Source organism: Magnolia sinica, chromosome 5 (genome assembly GCF_029962835.1).
Source record: "Magnolia sinica isolate HGM2019 chromosome 5, MsV1, whole genome shotgun sequence".
Classification (NCBI taxonomy): Eukaryota; Viridiplantae; Streptophyta; class Magnoliopsida; order Magnoliales; family Magnoliaceae; genus Magnolia; species Magnolia sinica.
Genome location: NC_080577.1, coordinates 4,291,692 through 4,311,934, shown reverse-complemented (window position 1 = coordinate 4,311,934; position 20,243 = coordinate 4,291,692). Strand labels below are relative to the sequence as shown.

The window sequence follows — 20,243 nt, the reverse complement described above, 5'->3', positions numbered from 1 at the left end:
ATGTTGGCTGGGAAAAAAAAAAGTGTTGCATGAGAAATTGAATGGCCCCCATTTGTGTGGGCCATGTTAGGGATATCCAAGCCATTGATTGATGGCCCTCATCATGGACACTAAGTTCATGTCAGGCCACAGTAGGGTTACCAATAATCATGTACTAAAAGTCTTGATCTCTAATAAATAATTACTTTAACATGAAGTTGTTATGCATTAGAGATTCTTAGAGATCAAGATTTTTAATAAAAAATTACTCCTAATTAAAATTAGATGAATTCATTTTTTAGGTGCCCATTAAATGGGGCTGATGTTAAGAAAATCACGCAAAATTAGAAATAATTGAATAAATAAATAAATAAAACCCTGAATCAGAAAAAGAATCCGTCCTTGATTGAAATGATGATTTTTTATAGGATGTTGTCTGGTGAGTGTTCACAAGGCAATGATGGCCATGTAATAAGGAATAACTAAATTGAACTTTATTCTCATCAAAGTTCAATGACTCGAATGCTTGACCCATGCTAAGTTCTACTGAGTTGACTCAGTGATTTTGCTGTCCAAGAACATTGAAGAATGCATGCTGCCATCTCATGACCCACTCAGTCCATTTTAAGCCATTCTACCATTCAATTATTTAATTATTGCAAGTGAGCTTATATTATGGGTACGAACGTCATCTACAACACTTGTTTTATGCAGTGCACAAAACACCTTACTTGTATGGGGCCCATCATGGTGTATATGGAAAATTCACCCCTTCCATCAGGTGAGAACCAATGTATTCACCATATCAACAAAAGATCAGCTTGATTTAAATTTAAAAAAAAAAAAAAAAACTCATTGAGGACCATGCCAATGAAATTATTATAAAATTGTACTGAAGACCTCTAAGTTTACTTGGTGGGGCCTGCCTAAGTTTTGAATCAGGCTGATTTTTGCATGTCCACTTCATTCTAATGACGCGTACTTAATGAACGGTTTTGATGAAATATATAAATCATGGTGGGTCCACCTGTGTGTATGAGGCTGATGTTTTGCCACAGGGCCTAGCTTCAAGGAGCATACCTGATGGACGGAGTGGATGTCACACAAACAACATGCTAGCCTGATAGAATTTTCGCATGTGTTGCATGAACCAGGAGATATAGACCCGGCCCAATACTTGGGTTTGTGTTTTCGGCCACACCCAGCTCATTAAATCTGAGTTGGATCTAAGTCAAGGTAAGCTGATTTGTTTATTGAATAGGTCAGGTCAAGAATAAAGGATCCGAACCTAACCATTTGCATAACAGATTGGATGTGGGTCAGGTCTAAAACGTATAAATGGGTCTTTGTACAATTAATGCTCCACAAGCATACGGTCTTAAGCATCTTAGATTAAAAAAAACATGAGAAGAATTTAAGAATAAAATAAAGTAAGGGCTGTCATCGATAATCAATTTGGACACTTCCAATTTTAAAAAAGTCGTCCATCAACAATCTATAATACTTAAAAAGTTTCAAGAGAAATGATCCAGTGCTTTTAATGAATTATAAGTTATGGTGCTCTTAGTTGCGTCAGTTCTCTTAGACATTTCATTTTATTGATCTGAACTGTCCATTAAGTCCATTTTAAATGGCTGATCCAATCCATCTTTGATCTGCCCTTACTTTCTCAGCCATCTATTTTTCCATGGGAGGGTTACAATTGAGTAAACGGAGTAATTGGCTAGAATCATAAGCCAACCATGATTGGCCCTAACAAATAAATGGATGAAATAGTTAGTTGGATGCATTTTTGTGTCCGTATTAAAAATCATTGATCACATGGTTTATATTTCACCCCACGACCTCTTCCTTTTTTTCTTTTTCTTTTTTTCAGCCTGCCTCACAAGCTCGCAATTTATCTTATATACCCCACCCTATGTTAATGTAAGCACCAGAGATAATCCAAATTGAATGAGGCCCTGACGTGACAAGATTTGTTTGGGCTACATGCTACTATCAAATATAAGTCATGCAAAGCATGTTCGAAAGCAGAGGCCCATTGCCTGTGAAAAAGGATGCTAGTTGGGGCCACTGTAATGTTTGTGAGAAATCCTACCCATTTGTTTTCCTAGACCATGTTAGGATATGGGCCTAAAAAATTAGGCCGCTTGACAATGAGGATTGAATGTCCACCTAGAAATATTCGTGGAGTCCCGGAAGTTTTGGATAAGCTAATATTTGTGTTTTCAGTTCATCCTAAAAGGAATGACCTTAGGACGGCATATAAACATTCCTCTGGACTTAGGGAGGTTTCAACTGTGGGTATTTTCCTACCCACGTTTTCTGGTAGCGCGGCTCGCTTGAGTTTGGAATCTGCTTCATTTTTTTGTCCATGTCCAGTATATGATCTCATTTCTCACAAACATCTTGGTGGGCCCACCTAGCTTCCCTTGGCAGTAAGTTCCTGCGTCCTTGGAAATTGGTTCGATCTTGGACGTCACACAGGTAGCTGGACCGTGGGGTGCCCTCCATATCAGGGCCTCAGCGAACTCGTGTTTTCCCAGCCTCACCGAATCGGTTTCCCACCAGAGGGACGCGGATTAGCGTACTTAGTAAACCCTATAAGGTCCACCATGATCTATGTATTTTATCCGCTCCGTCCATCCATTTTATCAGATAATTTTATAGCTTTAGCCCAAAAATGAAGCATATCCAATGTTTAAATGGACCACACCACAGGAAACAGTTGAATTGAACTTGTACCATTGAAAAGCTTATATTTATGTTTTCTATTCATCCATGTCTGTATGATCTTATTCACACCAGAGATACGTTAGAACTAAGATTTATTCCAGTTATATCCACAAATATACCAAACATTTGCTATAAATGACGGGAGTAGCATCCGGACATTTTTACCCTCACAATTTGTTCTTAGAGAGCGGTGAACATTAAAAATTCAAAGGACATAAATGAGATTTTAGTTAAATACGCAGAGGGTATTATAGTAACTTTAAAATATATGGCGTTCCTGTAAAACGGCTCAAGTATCGGTTGCCCGTGAACCCGGGCACAGCTGTGTGGGGTCCACAGAGATGTACGTGACAAATACACTAAGTCCATCTGTTTTGAAAGACCACAATTGGATAGTAGTATAAAAATCAGGCAGATTCAAATATCAGGTAGGCTATACCAGGATCCTCACTCTTGCTCCGGTGGTAGACTCCCAGGAGTTTCAACACTGGGTCCAGGGTTCAAGTATCCATAGGTGGTGAAATTCCCTAGCGTGAGTGTCCGGGGGTGTGTGTGCGTGTTTTAAAAAAAAGAAAAAAAGAAAAAAAAAAGAAGAGGTAGACTATACCAAATGAAACAGTGGGAATAGAAACGTCCAGTATTGAAACCTTCCGTCCTCGGGTTATTATCACTCGAATAAACTGTAGGAACAAATATTATCCTCATACAAATTAAACTTCCGTCACTACCAGCTTAGATGTATAGTAAACCATAACTTAATTTTATTTTAATTTTAATTATTAGGTTGACAGGCATATTTTATAGCCCGGGAGAGTTTTCAATCAAGCTGAAAGTTGGCAATTGGGGGTTTCATAGTGTGCTGCATCACATAGACTATTTGGGATTTTACACCCATGACATGTGTACAAAAGTATGCACGGGTGCATGCATAAAAGCTGCAGGTGTGCATGGCTCTCTCTATCCACGGACGATGAATCTGAATCTTGTGCCCGCCACTGGCAGAATTTTCTTATTTTCCAACATTATAATTGGATTACATTACCCACGTCATTAATGAATTTGTCAACACTACCACATTAAATGTAGTCTATTTGATGTGGCGCAATCACATTGCAAACAAGTATTTTACGTGGGGCCTCAAATATCGAATCTTCAACCGGTTGTGGTCAGCCCTTGATTGCCGAGTCACTCACGACTCGGTTACTGAGTTGCACTAACAATATTTCCGTAGAAGTGACACATGGAATTATGCGAAATGGCATGGATATCTCGGCGAATATTTGAAGGGTTAGCTTTTCTGAGTACATTTGCATGCATCTATAAGTCAGACAGCTAATGCACGCGCCACAACATATGCCAACGTGGCAGATAGGTGGAATATCCAAGCCATCCATCATGTGGACATCCTCGTTTAGATTTCACTGCCCAAAGGTAAATGTGGTCCATTCAGTATGCGTCCCATGACATTTGATACAAATCGACGGACCTGTACAGTTATTCAGTTATTTGTGGCCCACCTCGATAATAGACTGACCTAACTCCTTAGATAGAGAATTTTGTAGTGGTACTCTTTGATGGATGGCTTGGATATTGCAGAAGTCGGCCTGCACTGGCATATGTGGTGGCGTGTGCATTAGCTGCATTGTACACGCGTGAAGGAACGTGTTTTTCCTGAAATGGAGTTGGGTATTGCCCTCCACAAATGGGCCATGGGTCCCATTCCACCCCATCCTTTCATCACCATATAAGAACCTGATCCTATGCTTAGAAGCACCTAGTCCTTTGCTCGTTGTACTGAAATTCTCTCTCTCTCAGTATAATGAATGTGAACCGTTGCTATGTTTTCTTTGGTGACCATCCATTAATTGGCCACATATTCTAGGGTTAGAACTTTTCCAAGTCATGGATATATGCTGGGAAAAGTCTACACCCATTGAAGTAATTATTCCATCCAAGCCTACACCTTATCTTAATTACTTGGGATGGGACAAATCCGGTCTAACCATTCCATTCTATCACGGGTTGTGTCCTCAGTTAAATTATTTCTTATTGCTTTCATGAACTTTTAGGGACATTCCCTATTCCTTTTATAGCTGTCAATTTGAATAGAATTGATAAATAGGAATCAAATGGACGCTATAAAAAATTGGATGATTAGGAATAAAAGGTCAGGTTATTAATATGAATAGAATTGGACAGTCCTTTTTCATTACATGACTATGACCATCAGCAGCTCTCGGAGAACCAAGGGCTACAAAAGGAGAGGATAACGTTTGAGCTTTTCATGGTGGGGTATGAAAAGTGGGGCAACCCTATGAATAGTCCAAATTGATGATTTGACTGTCCATTACTTACCATGTGCATCCTGGCGCATTAAGAGTGTCAATGGTCAATGTAACTTGCACATGTATACTAGGGTGTGTGTGGGGCCCGTGTGACATATGTGGAGGGAAAGCACTATAGAGAAGATAAGAAATGGAGATGAAAGTGAAGAGTGCAATTACATGCTACAGAGAAAAGGAGTCCGTGATTGGGCCAGATACTGCATTTAATGTAGTAGTTTTGACAACGCCCATGATAACATAGACCAATCAGTATGTAAGAAAATAGAAAATTTCAATTTGTGCCAATAGAGGATCTGGCTACTCACATTAAGCCAATGGCTCTTTGCCACTAACATGGTGGAAGATAATTCATCTAGACAGGGCCCTATGTGGACACCGTGATATATTCTACGCAATCTAACTATTTTTTCAGATAATTTTAAGATATGAACACAAAAATGAGGTAGATCCCGAGCTCAAGTGGACCACACAATGGCGATTGAATTCCCACCATTAAAAACTTATGCGAGCAGAAGAAGTTTTGGATCAATATGATAATTGCGTTTTCCCTTCATTCATCCAGTTCTATATCATCTTATGAACAAGGTGGATGACAAATAAACATCACGGTGGCCCTTAAGAGGGTTTCAAGGGTGAGTTTTGTTGGTGCAAAAATTTGGATCACCTTCCATCGAGCCGTGTGCTTGGAGCAGACCCTAGTCCTGCACAAAATAGTGAACAAATGATACCCTTACTCAAGCAGGGGACCCTCCGATGCCAAAGTCAGGCTAAGGAATCTGGGTCTAAGTAGCGTAAAGTAGAGTGAGGGTGCGAGATATTGCATACCTAATCTTGTAAAAATGATCTGTATTTATATCCGAGGGTCGGGGTAAATGTGTCCGACAATCTCGGCTCGATCATAGCTATCACGTGAGGATTACGAGGGGGCGGTAGTTGGCAATTACCCGAAGATTGTGCGCCAGACACAACTCTAGTTGTGCATTACTGGACTTATACATTAATGTCATTCATCAAGCTCCCATCTGACTCGACCTCCTGGCTTAGATCCGGCTTGGCGACTCGAGCCGAGCCCATGAGTAAGTAGATTGATGACATGTTTAAGTTGAGGGGATTGAGTCAAATAGAGGAGATAGACGGATCGGCTCGGACAAATTGCTACTGCTCTGAGGTGATCCTTACAAGATTATGAGAAGATCGGGTCGGAGTCATAGTTCTACCAGAGCCCTCAGGTCAGACATTTTTCTCAGCTCAAACATTACCCACCCGAAGCTTTATTCATCAATGCCGAAGTTAACCTGATGCGGCTCGGTTCAAATTTACGCATAACAAGTTTCATTATCACCACTACTTCCTATGGTGCGGTCCAATTGAGCTTGGGACCTATCCCTAAATTTTTAGACTTATTCCCTAAAATGATATGAAAAGATGGATGGACAGCATAGATAAAACCCGCACATCACGGTGGGCCCCATATAGCCCCTGCCTGAGACGCATTAATCCAATTTTTTTAAAAAGGTGAAATCCAAAACTGTTGGAATGCTTACATTTTATGGTTGCCAGAACATCCGTAACCTTATTTTAAATGTGGGTTTCAAAAACATCCTTACCTTGAATACTCGTATTTATTTATTTATTTATTTAACATCCGAATGTCTTTGCCTGCGGAGATTTAACTGCCAGGGAAAAGTGTCCAAACGCTGCTCGCGTTATATACGGTAAAGATAGTGATAAAGAAAACCCAGCCTCCTTAAAAAGAGGGACAGAAAACATAAAAAGAGTGGGAAACTGCTGCACCTCTTCTTTCGTAAAACCTCTGTTTCTTCTGCACATTTAAATCACTTCGTTTTCCAAAGATCAGATCATAAAACCTTAAAAGAAAAAAAGAAGACATTTTTCTCTATTTGATGGGCTGCAATTGGTCAAGGAAACCATCCCAAAACGAAGACTCTGCTCTTCTTGCAGCTCAGACATGTTGTAAGCTCTCTCTCTCTCTCTCTCTCTCTCTCTCTCTCTCTCTCTCTCTCTCTCTCTCATATGCATCCATCCATAGACGCATAGATATATACATACATTCACTCACATCCAACTTAATTGCCGGAAGAAATGATCTGATGATGATGATTTGTTATTCATACACGAGCAATGAATCAATGACAAAGCTACCATCCACATTGCTCACATGTGCCAACCTGTCATGGCGTGCCACCCGCCATGAAGATCACCCCGAGCAAAAATCCGTCTGGTCCTCACATCCAGTACTGCAACATCATAGCCGTTGGAAAGGTCGGTCCCTCCATTGAGGCATATGTGAACATGTGTACCAATATGCGTGTGTGGATATATGTACATGTGTTCTAATAAAATTTCTGTAGAATTACCTCTTTCGCAGTAACGTTTTCTTCCTTCATCGTTGCTGTTGCTGTTGGTATTTTCATTTTCAGTCAGTGTGAAGGAAGTGGAAGGTTTGTATGAGCTGTTCAGGAAATTAAGTAGTTCACTTACTGATGATGGGCTTATTAGCAAAGTAAGTTTCTCTTCCTTTTCTCCAAATACTCCTACAGTGTTATCAACAGATAAATACATGAAATTTGGGCTAGATTACTGTGATGGTTGAAACCATCTTTGAAGTTGTCATGTCTCATCCATGGTACCCTTGCCATACATATAAAGCGATCTGGATTATCCACATCATCGGCTAAACTCTGGATGGAGCCCATCCTGGAATCCACACAGATCAAACAATTTTAACCATCTGAGTTCGGTTCCTGAATTTAGGCTGCTGGTCATTGTATTTTAATCACTCATTCAATGGCCACCAATGGGATGGTTAGGATCGTTCAATCGGTGCGATTTTTGGACCACAGTAAATTCTAGTGGGCTCTGCAGTTGGATGGTCTAGATTGATTTGAATATACGCCATACGTGCACTAGATGAGATGCCACAACTTCTAAACAAGGTGGCAAACTTGGTATGTGTGTATGGAGGGATGCATGTAGATAGCTGTTTGATGTTTGTTATGAATTGGGTTTTGGTTTGCAGGAAGAATTTCAGCTTGGACTTTTCAGGAACAGGAAGAAGCAAAACCTCTTTGCTGACAGGGTTAGGATTAGGATATGAATTCTGAACTTTTGGAAAAAAAATGTGGCTATAATTACAAGTGAACAGAGGCCCAGCATTGGAAATTTCTACTTTTCTTTTTTGGGGATAATGTTGATTTGAGCTGCTTTTGTTTCAATAGATATTTGATTTGTTCGACGATAAACACGACGGGGTGATTGAATTTGGAGAGTTTGTCCGATCATTGAGCATTTTCCATCCAAATTCTGCTGAAGCGGACAAAGTTGCTTGTAACAAACACTTCCCCATCTCCAATTATATATCCACACATGCACACACACACGTATTTTCTTATCAGCATGTATGTGTTCTTGTATATTTATCTACGTGTGTTTATTTATGCATGCATCCAAGCACAGGTGTGCATGGTTTCGTCTCCTAACACAATGCAATGCTGTTGCAGTCGCATTCCGATTGTATGATATAAGGCAGACTGGTTACATCGAATGGGAAGAGGTAAAACTGGGAACGGTTCCCTTTGCATGTTTTCTGACTGATCTTGAAAGTAATTGCGAAGTAATTCGGGAGTTGCATACGCCACTTAGCTTTTAGCAGCTGACTGCAATTCCACATATCATTACAAAGTGGTCAAGAGATACTGTTTCTTTTGGAACAGTTTCTTTCACCACAAAACGTCAATCAAAAAGTTCACAGTGATAGCGACCCGAGTTGAGTAAACCCAATGAGTTCTTTTAGAATTTGATTCTGTTTTTCCACTGCTAGCTGTATTACCATGAATTACAAAAGGATTTCTGAGTTAATTTTCTTAAAAAACAAAGCTGACTGAAACTGTTTGTTCTTTGTGAAATTCTTCTGCGAAAGGTCAGGGAGATGCTAAAGGCACTTCTAAACGAATCGGACATTAGCCTTTCAGATGACATTGTTGAAGCTATCGTCAATAAGGTATTGATGAGGATGACCGAGACTGACACAGATAGTCGTGTTAAGGGACTTCAGAATCTAATGCTTAATTGATTGATGTAGCTCTGCTACTTACCTTAATTTTAACCTGATTTGTTTAACTTGAGTGCGCCTTTTACTTTGCATCTGTCCCAGGCATTTGCTGAAGCAGACACAAAAGGTGATGGGAAGATTGATGAGGACGAATGGAAGGAATTTGTGGCTCAGAATCCATCTTTAATGAGGAATATGACGATTCCATATCTAAAGTAAGCATTTACTGCTTCTCTGTTCATGAGTTTTCTCTACATGGTACATACAGATAATGCAACTTTGTACTATTATATGGAACTAGTTTTTATCATGGTTTTAAGACTTGTCTGAGTTGGCTGCGAATCTGACGAGTCAGCTCGGAATCAGTGGGACCCAATCTGGGTGACACCACGAGTTACCCTAACACAGCGAGTAGAGTCGGCCTAAACTTGGGAAAGTCGCAACTTGACTCCGGGCCCAATGTGAATCTGTGTCCCTGAGTCTTTTAATAATGGTTTTTATACATAAATCATGCAACGTCAGGCATTTATTTTCCAGATGTACAAAGAAAATTTAAATGTTTGATACAATAGCAGAAAACATTTCTACCCTGGGTCAATTTTTGTATTTCATCTTAGTTGCAGAATGACTACGGGTGTTTTTATTTCTCTGTTCTTCCTGCAATTTCACGTTGAGGAAAGCTAGGGAGATTGAGGCTTGCTCATCTCCCACATCCCAACCGTACACAAGGCCAATCAGAACATTGATCTTGTGACATGGATAGGTAGGATGTAGCCAAAAGATCGCCCAAAAAAAATGATGTTTAGGACCATGGTGGTACATGAAAAATGACGCAGTGGCGTGCTTTATATGAATTAGCGTTGAATCAACATTTTACCTGTATCCAAAAGCATATGTACGGTGTGAATACTGCACCTTGGTAACCATCTTCTTATTCATTTTGCAGGGACATTACTACTGCATTTCCAAGCTTTGAGTTGAGATCAGAAGCTGAAGATACGGATATCGATGACTAGCATACAAACTCGAACAGCAATCCGAGCTCAAACGAGCCTGATTCTGTCTACGCCTATGATCAACCTGATCTCTATGATAACAAGAAATAAAAGGCTTAAAGATACAGAAAATCACTTACAATGTGCAGTTCTGTTTCTTGCAGAACCACCCCAAAGTTGAGCTCCAGCTGCTAGATTATCATAGTTCTATGATAACTTGTATAAATTGCAAAAGGGGAAAAATGAAAAAACAGATTGGAGAAACAGAACAACACTACATATTGATGTATATGACTTTGTGGACAAACACCATCAACCATAACAAGCGGCAAAGCAACATAAGCCAAAACTGCTGCTGCAAATATACAATACTACCATGAAACTTCAAGAAATGGTTTTGTAAAAAACTTCTTGTGGAGAAAATGTGGCTTGTCACACACCCGCAACTGCGTGTGTACCATTGCCTGACCCAAGTTCGCTTCCCTGGGTTTTCAGGCAATGATTGTTTCTGACATCCATGACTGGCTCATACCGTCTATGGTACCATGTCCCGTAAGTTCAAGGGATAACAAACGTCTACATGCAGGCCAGACCACGCATTGTCTGCAATGATAGCATTAACCGCATCAGTTGGATGAAACTGGTCCCACCAGACGTGGTTCGAGGCATTAACGCAAGCCATTTCTGGTGATATGCACATGATCAAACCTCCATATCGACCTAACCCGCAGCAAGCATCGGTGACAGTCTCAAAACCTGCATGGGATTGTAATGCTTAGTTCGTGAGCGGCAGATACTTATAAGGACAGAAACATACTTATCTCACCGTAATGCCGGTAATTTCTGAGTATATCCATGGAACCTTCAAACACATCGCAGAAGGTGACCTTGGCATCAGGGAGCTCCCAACGGAGCTCATCAATCACATACCGCATGGCAAAGTTGAACTCTATCACCATGTCATTTATCTCTTCTACACAGTGCCCATCCTGGCTATTATATTTCCATAAGTAGTGAGGAGTGCAACCGAGAGGAGCCATCCCCATGACCACCACTCTCCGGACATTAGCATTGTACAAGTTCTGCACAAACCATCACGGTCATGTAAGGATATGAAATTCTCATGTACAACTTTCGGCAGGCGAGGTGACAAGCATCAAGCAGGGTGAGAGGTAGTAGTCTATGTAACAAGCACAATCCATTTTTGGGAGCTTGGAAAATAAAAGGGGAGAGAGTGGCATTTCTTTTGAAAGTTCTTTTCCTAGAAAGTATTTGAAGAGGGGATAAAAAAAAGAAGCTAGGGGGCTGGGGAAATCATATAGGACTTTTTCTATGAAAACACAATCTTGGAAATTGTTTTCCTCCAAAAGTAACCTCCCAGTCACGGGAAAATGTCATTTTCTTGGAAAGTATTTTCCACCCAAATACTTTCTGAGCTCCCAAACAAGCCCTAAAAAAATGCCACATGCCAACTCATTTATTCTTGTATTGTAGCAGTACATATAAACATTAGAGTAGTTTTGATGCATCTTAAGCTGTGTGGAAACGTTCTTCTGTGCTATGAACTGAACTTCATATATAACTTCAGACACAAGTGTTTGACGTATGGGGTTTTACATGTATAATTTTTGCACACACATACGGCTGTGTTGGCATATGGGGTTTTCCAGGGTCCCTTGTAGGTTTGAAGCCTTATGTCCATGTACAACACTGACGTAAGCCCTATGTTACGTAGTCAATCATTCATGGTTCCATATGAAAAATAAGTTGCAGTCTTCCAGAGCTTTAATGAAGCAGGTAATGGGAGCCCCACATGCACCTCCAGGAACATAAACTGATTTCCCTCTTATTTTTTCAGCAGGAATGGTTGCCATTGCATGTTGTTGAATAATTGTAGGGGCAAAACAGTCAGTCTGCTACACATCCTACCAACTTTTCAACTTTGCTAAGGCTCTATAGTCATGGAACCCAAAAGAAACCCTATCAAACTCTAAGGCCTTATTTGGTAGACACCTAAAAATGAGTTCATCTCAATTTAATTAACAACAAAATCTCTAATATATAATTACTGTTAACTAAAATGAGATGAACTCAACTTTACCAGTCTACCAAACAGGCCTTAAGATGAGCAAAAGATCTATAATTAATGTATTGAATTTTATTTTATTTTTATTTTTTATTTTTTATTTTTTAAATTTTTAACTAAAATAAAAAAAAATCTGCTGTTTTCAAACATTAAAATATTGGGATACACACTGTATGCAGACTGTTGAGAGACGCCGGACTTTCATTGGATTTTCTGCTCATAAGTGGAGTTCAACAAACTACCACATCGGCAGATACGATTAAAAACAAAAACCTCTATTAACCAAAACAGCCAATACGGATGGTAAAAACAAACACCCATATTAACCAAAATAGCTAGAACGGCGTAGAAATTTAAGACAGTACCTTCAATTCCTGCTTTATTGTGGCTGCTAAAAGCTGGTTGAATTCCCATGGCAGGAAAAGAGACTGCACTCTTGAAACGTTAGGCAGATAGTAGTGTATATAATCGTTGCTTCCAATAGAAAAATAGAAGACCGACTTTGAGATCATATCGTTTGCTGCCTCTTCTCCCATGCTCAACACAAACTGCTGGAAGGTATCCATTGCTTGCTGAATCTGCTGTGTTAGGGAGATGTGCTGTCCCTGAAGAAATCATGGCCAAGAATCTTTACATATGCAATGATGTTGTCCACAGCATCTTATAACTGATATGGTAATGAAATAGTCAATTGATGGAGTTCTCCCAAACTGTTTGATTCCCTGAGATTGTCTATGAACGTTTCAATCGAAGAGGAGATGGGATGCAAAGGTAGCTTCCTCTTTCTCTGAAACACCACTGTTCTAACTACGGCTTGTGGAAGTTATGTATGGAGTTATACTTGTATGTCAACAGCTATCAAAGATGAATTGGCGTTTCCTCAAATCTTTCATATCAGCCTCGATCGAATACAAAGCTTTGTACATTAAGCTTGACATACAAATTGAATCTAGGTGTGCATCTAAGTGCAATGCACTTAAAATGCAGATGCACTTAGATGAACATGGATGCATTTTGTAGGTTAAGCTTGGGGTAGAGAGCATTGTTTTCGATTCGGCCTCTTTTCACATGTAGACATAGGTGTCTAGACCATTTTAATCATCATAATACCCTAACAAGGAAAATTCAAGAAACAAACCCACCAGATCTGATCCGCTCGAGAAGAGAACTCCGGCACCTGCAGAAGCGTAATTCACTCCTTGACTCATGTCTTTCACACTACCGCTCTGTCCGAGGAATGCAGGCACGAACGGGAGCCCCAGATGTAATGCTGCAAGTACAATTTACTTCCACAATATCAAACCACTGATCAGAGGGGTTTTACCCCAACTTGAATCATACATGCGGTCATCAATATCTGTTCATCTAGAGGGCCACTGTATGGATAGATTGAAGCCCAAAAATCAAGTCAACTAGGTAATCCTGTCTGATCAAAGGGCTTTTATCCATCCATTATGCTGCTGCTGATATTAGTTAAACAAGATCAAAGCGCTAATAAACAAAGACAATGGGGTTCCTAGATCATCAAAAAGGGAACTAGGATTTTGCATCCTGGATGTAGAATCATACTCATGGCTGCCATGTATATGGGATCGGAACCGCTCAGCCAGTGGCCACTTCCACTGATATGGTATGGACATTCAGGATCGTCCGATTCATGTGATTTTCAGAAAATGGCTGATCAACAATAAATTCAGCTAGATAACAAGTCCAGATCACAGACCAGGTACCACCTCTCTGATTATTGAAGCAATGCATGATGAGATAGCCTCTAAATCAAAGAGGGAAATTATACAATGCTCTGATTATACAGGTGCGGCACACCTTTCAGTGATCCAGACCGATCGTCTAGTGGGCCCTGCTACGGAGGGATAGTGCAAAATAACCCCCACAGCATCCTTTTTAGGTCTGTAAATTGAATATTTGAAAATAAAAATATAGCCACAACTCATGTGCAACAGCTTCAATCATGGCCCACCAGATGAATGGTCCGAATCACCAAAACGTGGGCCCCACCTGTACAGATTGATCATTATATCATACGTCCTACAATAAATTACTAACCACTGATATCTGGAAATCTGCCCAAAGAAAGATTAAAGAAACAAGAAAATATCAAAGATCTCTGAAATTCACTTCAACAACCCGAATCCGTCTCATCATGAATTGTCCGTTCAAGAAAATCAAAACATGATTACCAAAATTCTCAAAAAAAAATAAAAATAAATCTTAGCGTACCGATATAATCTACGGGGATCCGTCCATTACAGAACCTTCCCGTCGGCTCGTGCGTGTCGAAATCCCTCCCGTAAGGCAAAAGATCGGCACGGGCGAGCGTCCCAAGGAAATTGTTCGTGCCGCAGTCCACGGTGGAGTCTCCGAAGACGAAGAGCCCCGGAGCGAGAGGAGATTTCAAGGGATTGAGATGCGGAGAAGATCCGACGGCTGTTCTTTCACCTTCCGAAACGGTGTCGGATTGGAAGCCATCGGATCTGGTTTCGGGTTTTTGGGGAGATGGGAGAGCTCTAGGGAGCAGAAGGACGGAGAAGAGAATGGGAAGGAGGAGGGAAGAAGGGGAATAGAGGAGCATTTTGGGAAATTCAAGAGAGCAGAGAGCTCTCGCGCCGTTTGCTTTTTCAAACTGGAAGTGAGATCAACCTCTGGCGGGGTTTTGAAGGAATTGACGAAAGGGCCCTCGGAAATGCCTAAAATGCCTTCACGGATTCGAGAGAGAGTGAGAGCGGAGGGGCAGTTATACGATGCTCTGGCGGAGAAGGCGGCTGCTTGATACGCAGGCACCCATAAACTGTCCAAGTGGTTATATTTAACTCAATTTAAAGGGACTAAATTATGGAAATCAATGCTCATTAATTTAAAGCCCCAAATCAGATTTCTTGAAGAATCCTAAATTCTGATGGTTGGACGGTTTAATTTGAATCGAACCACAATTTGAACGGTTTAATTTGATTTGCTTATATGCAACGTCTGCAATTTTATAAGTACGTCCGCTGAGTACTACCCCTACACATCCTGGGCTTGAGGGGCCGCCATTGATGTATGGGTTTTATCCTATGTTTATTGCTTTTAGTCATGTGTAGTTTGTGCAAGTATTGACAAGATTACAGTTCGATTCAAAACTTATCGACTTTGACCCCAAGCATCGAAATAAACATATACACCTAATATAAATGTATATGATTAGATTTTATTAAGATCTATCACTTATTGAGCCACTTGCAGAATTCGATAATGATTAGGTGATATTGAAGGTGAGCTTCTTATTAGAAAAATGAGTTAATTTGTGTCTTTCCCTATAGAGAACTTTTAAAATACCAATGTAATTAAACAAAAATAAAAGCTTACATTCACCAAGAACAACTTAAATAATGTGTCTTTTGAAAGAACCGTGTAGTATAGGATACAGATTAAATTTAACTTATGAGTGTAAATTTGAATTACAACTAAGGATTATAGTTAAGAATTATCGTTATTAGATTAACGCTGCTGTTAGGATAAGCTGAGATAAAAGATAAATTAATTGATTTGATTTGATTGGTTCTTGTGTTGGATTAGTTGTTTTTTTTTTGTTGAATTCTTTTACTATTTATAGAGTTTTATTGGAGCTTGTTCTTCCATTACTGTAACAATTATAGTAGTTGAAAAACGTCTCTCTAGATCATTCTTTTGTTACTTTCTCCTTTTCGTGATTGTTCCTTTTTTGCTTGGCCAAGGTCTATTTCTCTCTATCGTCATTCACCTTTTGACCATACATTAACTATATTTCTTTTGTCAATTGCTTACGCTCCACTCAACTGCTCTACGTATTTTTTTGTTTCAACTGCTCGACCAAACTTTTCAAACACATTTTGTTTCCTGGCTTCTCTCAGCAACTCAGTCTCTTGTTGAACACCTCTCAATTGCTCAGTTTGATTTTGGATACCTCTCAACCACAACTCCTAGATGCCTCTCCACTAGGTTTGCTTTTGAATACTACTCAACTATTATATTATCATCGTATCAATAACGATCCCATAAAAAGTACTCTAGTATTCTCATGTATTTCCTTTACTATAACACATTGTCCATTCTAATTAGATTTATAAGAATAGTAAAACAAATAGAGTACAACATCATCCAACCTCTTCATAAAGTCTTATGTACAGAGATGAAGGTAAAATACAAATATAAACTTCATCCAAAATTTTAAGAAGTTTTCAATGGTAGGCATTTAATCCCCGCTATATAGTCTACTTGAGCCATTGATTTGCTTAATTTTTTTATCATGTCGTAAAATGATATGGTAAAATAAATGAACGGTGTGTATTATGGGAAGATCCGAGCCCCTTAAATTCCGAGGTCTGACGCCCTCTTAATCCGATCGGATATATTAGGGTTAATTGGAAATGGTGAAAACAACCTAAGATAAGGAAGATTGATTCTCGACCCGACCCCAATCATGCTCCTGCTCCGAGGCATTCAGTTTGGAGTATTCTAAGGCCGGGGCAGTCGATGCGAAGCTCAGATCGAAACCTACTCGTGAGATCTCAGGTCGCCCTACCACTGCTCAGCTCGTGACGGAATATTCAATTACTCACATTTATGCGTGACCCGTTATGAAGAAATCCAACTCAACGGGTTAAGTTCGCCACCTACCTTGGAGCTCGGAGGGGAGACCTCGAGAGTACCGGACAGACAAGTGATTCCGAGACCGCCACGAGCCCGGACCGAGGCTCGTCCCGACCTCTGGACCCTATCCCCTGCGTGCTAGTTCAGGTCCGAGGTTTGGAGTCAGGACCGCTTTAGTTAGAAATCCTAAGCCGAGATTGAAGCCGGATGCGAGTAGTCTCGTGTGCCAAACTAAGAAACTACCTTAAGTGAACACGGCCGATTATTTTGCCCGCAGATACGCACGATACGCTACACGATCCCTAAATTACGGACGATATCTTCACGACCATAGTATCCCACTAATTGAGTGAATCATGCCGAGATTAACAGACCTAGACCGTCTGATAAGCAGGTATAAATATAATGGAGTTTTATTGCTACAGGTACGCAACATCTAACTCTCTTTCACTACACCCGAACCTAGACTCCGATTCCCTTGACCTGACTTAGGCAACGGAGGGTCCCCTGACTAGACCAAGGTCTCCTTTGCTCATTGTGAGTGTGCAAGTTCAAGGCGCTGAAGCGGCTCAGAGTTCATGGATTGGAATGGAGAGTCGTCCAGATTTAGTCATCAACAGTATGGATAAACACATACATTATGGTGGTCCATCAAAGCCCAGCCTCTCCAGAGCTCAAGACGTGCTCGTGTAGTATCCAACATGCGTCCATTTTATTAGTAACATTTAAGTGCCTTTCTATCATACATTTACCTGCGGAGTATCAAAGGAATTTATTTTTTTTGCTAGGGCCAGTTCACAGGGAGGTGGTACGGCAGAGCAGGGAGAAACCGATTATGGGTGAGCCATCTCTCTACAGATGATGAATCGGATCCATCCATTTATTGTGATCTAGCATGAATGTCTTAAATTTCAAAAATCATATTCATTAAGAAATCTTATCCATGTGATAAGTGGCCCTCACAACAAAGGTATAGAACAAAATAGCTAATGGTGATAGATTTAGTACGGTAAATTGAAGAAAATTGATGGATAAAATTGTTCAATGGGTAGAACTTTTAAAATATTAGCCATCAATGTCATGTCCCCGTGTATGGATGGACCAGTCTTATACACCTCCCCGCCATTTGTACCGTGGTGAGATGGTCCTACCAAATTCTGGCTTGCAGCATCGGACGCGGCCTGGCTGGCGACCCCAACACGATCCAGCTAGCTGGCGTCAAAGCTTGGTGGGGCCCACCAAGATGTACATATTTCACTCCAGCCATCCATCAATTTTTCAGCTCATTTAAGAGCATGAACTCAAAAGTAAAGCAGATCAAAAGCTTAAGCAGACGACACCACAGGAAAGTAGGGAGAATGAAGTTGGCCTTCATGAAATCTTCCTATTGCCAACAACAATGTTTATTTGTCATCCAATTTGGAATTTGGACGGAGGAAAACACAAATTTCAACTTGATACAAAACTTTTGAATGCCCAACTTTTTAAGATGAAATTGATATCAACCAAATGTTTTTGTAAAAATGTTAGCTGGTTGGTTTTAAGCTGAGATGTAAGTAGTGAAAATGCTAAGGAATAATTTTATTATAAAAGATGGCAATCAAGTTCTATATATTTAGTACATTCATGAAAATTAAATTGTTGGAATGTGAAAAGCAATTTAATAGCTACAATAAAAATGTATTGATGTGTACAATAGAATAAAGAGAACTACAATCAAGTACAATAAAATAGCCTATAATGGATTGATGTGTTTTAGGACAAGTGGCACAATCAAAATCTAAATAAATGAATAATTGAAGAGAACTATAGGTGGACAAAATACACCTTACTAAGGTTGAGCATTCAATTCAATTACTTTCTATTATATATAGCTTATTTGAGTTTTAGATTTACTTTATTTCTTACATTCCTTAGAAATCTTTCTTAATTACATGACTAGCAAAATAAAAGGAGGTGGATTTTTAGCAAATATTTATAGTAGCCCTCACCTATCTCCTCACCACAGGAAATAAGGGTAGATAAAGTTCACGTGGTAGCTTACTTGCTACGTGGGTAAATGCCCTTGGGGAAACATGCGCATATATAAGATATTAAATTTACGCCTATGATGTGATACGCTCCACAAGTGGCATCATTTGTGCATTAGTTCTCTCCAGTTCCTGTGAAAATTTGTTGAGAATATTATCATTGTAAAGTGAGCTTAAAATTTGAATGGTCCACGCAATGCAGCACTTGATGAAATTGTAGTGCCTAACTTGTACTTTGATTCAAAACCTTAGTGGGTCATATCAAAAGAAAATAATTTTCTCCTTTAATTTATATCTGTAATTGTTATGGTTTGCTAAAATTTTGGATCACATTGGAAATTGGTCTTTAGAAATTTTATGGGCACCGTATCAAATAAAATGGATACCGTCCGTCCATTTACAGTGGGCGGTATTCTCAAGCATACTATATATATATATATATATATATATATATATATATATATATATATATATATATATATATATATATATATATATATATATATATGCTGTGAACCGCATAGCATGTGCGCACCTTTGCACACGTGTCATGGATGTCAAATCTGAATGATCCATAAGATGCGGAATCCTATAAAATTTTATGGGGTAAATTTTTATCCTGATTTAAGATTCCGGTGGGCCATAGCAAAGAGAAATTCAAATTAAGGGAAGAAATTGTTTACATTTTTCATGGTATACCGAAGTTTTGGTTCAAAGTAAAAATTCGTATCAGGAGGTTTCATGAGGTTCTACTTTATTTAGATTGTTCAAATTTTCAAGACTCATCAAATATGATGAGTTCTCAAAAAAGTTCGTATGTAAGCAGGTGAGTGTTCCGCTATATATATATATATATATATATATATATATATATATATATATATATATATATTCTCAAAAAAAGAAGAAGAAAAAAACGCACCTATTATTGGATGAATGCTCTAACGATGGCAGATACAAGAAGACAATGGATCACATGAAACGGAAAGGAAAGGCAAACGTCCCTTTCTCTCAAGGGCTTACAATCCTGGGAGTGGACCATTGCTTGAGATGCTGACACATGTCAGATGCGTGATCTTGTGGGCAGGACAGGACAGGTGTAACCTGATCTTTGGTTTGGGTCATTTCAAGTCCCTATCTTTAAACAAACATCTATGTATATATTATTTGAAATAATGTCAGTAATCAGATAGATGGATTTTATCTGCCCAAAGAATAACGCCAACAACGTGGGACCCACGTGGCACGTTCGTGGCATGTGTCTGCTGCTGCTGCTGCTCTGGGACCATTACTCGATGGAAGGTGCTCTTTGTCGCACGTGGAATTTTGACTCAGCGACTCTGACTAAGTTTTCAGTTTTGAGTCGAGTCGTGA

General features: G+C 39.6%; 2 protein-coding genes across 3 annotated transcripts; one reads left to right on the top strand and one right to left on the bottom strand.

The window, feature by feature from the left end:
- The first annotated feature begins 6,954 nt into the window (after positions 1 to 6,954).
- On the top strand, positions 6,955 to 13,082 carry LOC131245185 (calcineurin B-like protein 7). The gene is made up of 9 exons (XM_058244460.1): positions 6,955 to 7,034; positions 7,502 to 7,584; positions 8,101 to 8,160; positions 8,300 to 8,408; positions 8,582 to 8,634; positions 9,001 to 9,081; positions 9,235 to 9,347; positions 10,079 to 11,292; positions 12,633 to 13,082. Exons 1-8 carry the CDS (start codon positions 6,965 to 6,967, stop codon positions 10,146 to 10,148), a joined length of 639 nt encoding a protein of 212 aa, XP_058100443.1. The 5' UTR covers positions 6,955 to 6,964; the 3' UTR covers positions 10,149 to 11,292; positions 12,633 to 13,082.
- LOC131245183 (GDSL esterase/lipase At5g08460-like) lies at positions 10,383 to 14,948 on the bottom strand. Of its 2 annotated transcripts, XM_058244459.1 has the most exons (6): positions 14,452 to 14,948; positions 13,356 to 13,483; positions 12,579 to 12,818; positions 10,954 to 11,209; positions 10,836 to 10,883; positions 10,383 to 10,730 (listed from the first exon to the last, which is right to left on the bottom strand). In XM_058244459.1, the coding sequence occupies exons 1-6, from the start codon at positions 14,801 to 14,803 to the stop codon at positions 10,663 to 10,665; spliced, it is 1,092 nt and encodes a 363-aa protein (XP_058100442.1). In that variant the 5' UTR covers positions 14,804 to 14,948; the 3' UTR covers positions 10,383 to 10,662. The 2 variants fall into 2 exon arrangements, with proteins under 2 accessions (XP_058100442.1, XP_058100441.1); XM_058244458.1 differs by having other exon boundaries at positions 10,383 to 10,883.
- Positions 14,949 to 20,243: the final 5,295 nt, after the last annotated feature.

Bases quoted from the DNA above. Each gene is read 5' to 3' on its own strand.
- LOC131245183 (XM_058244458.1), bottom strand. From the start codon at position 14,803: ATGCTCCTCTATTCCCCTTCTTCCCTCCTCCTTCCCATTCTCTTCTCC. The intron at 13,484-14,451 runs GTACGCTAAGAT...TTGTACTTGCAG, and splicing joins GATCCCCGTAGATTATATCG to CATTACATCTGGGGCTCCCG. The intron at 12,819-13,355 runs GTGGGTTTGTTT...TGATTTCTTCAG, and splicing joins TCTCGAGCGGATCAGATCTG to GGACAGCACATCTCCCTAAC.
- LOC131245185 (XM_058244460.1), top strand. From the start codon at position 6,965: ATGGGCTGCAATTGGTCAAGGAAACCATCCCAAAACGAAGACTCTGCT. The intron at 8,409-8,581 runs GTAACAAACACT...ATGCTGTTGCAG, and splicing joins TGAAGCGGACAAAGTTGCTT to TCGCATTCCGATTGTATGAT. The intron at 9,348-10,078 runs GTAAGCATTTAC...TTCATTTTGCAG, and splicing joins ATGACGATTCCATATCTAAA to GGACATTACTACTGCATTTC.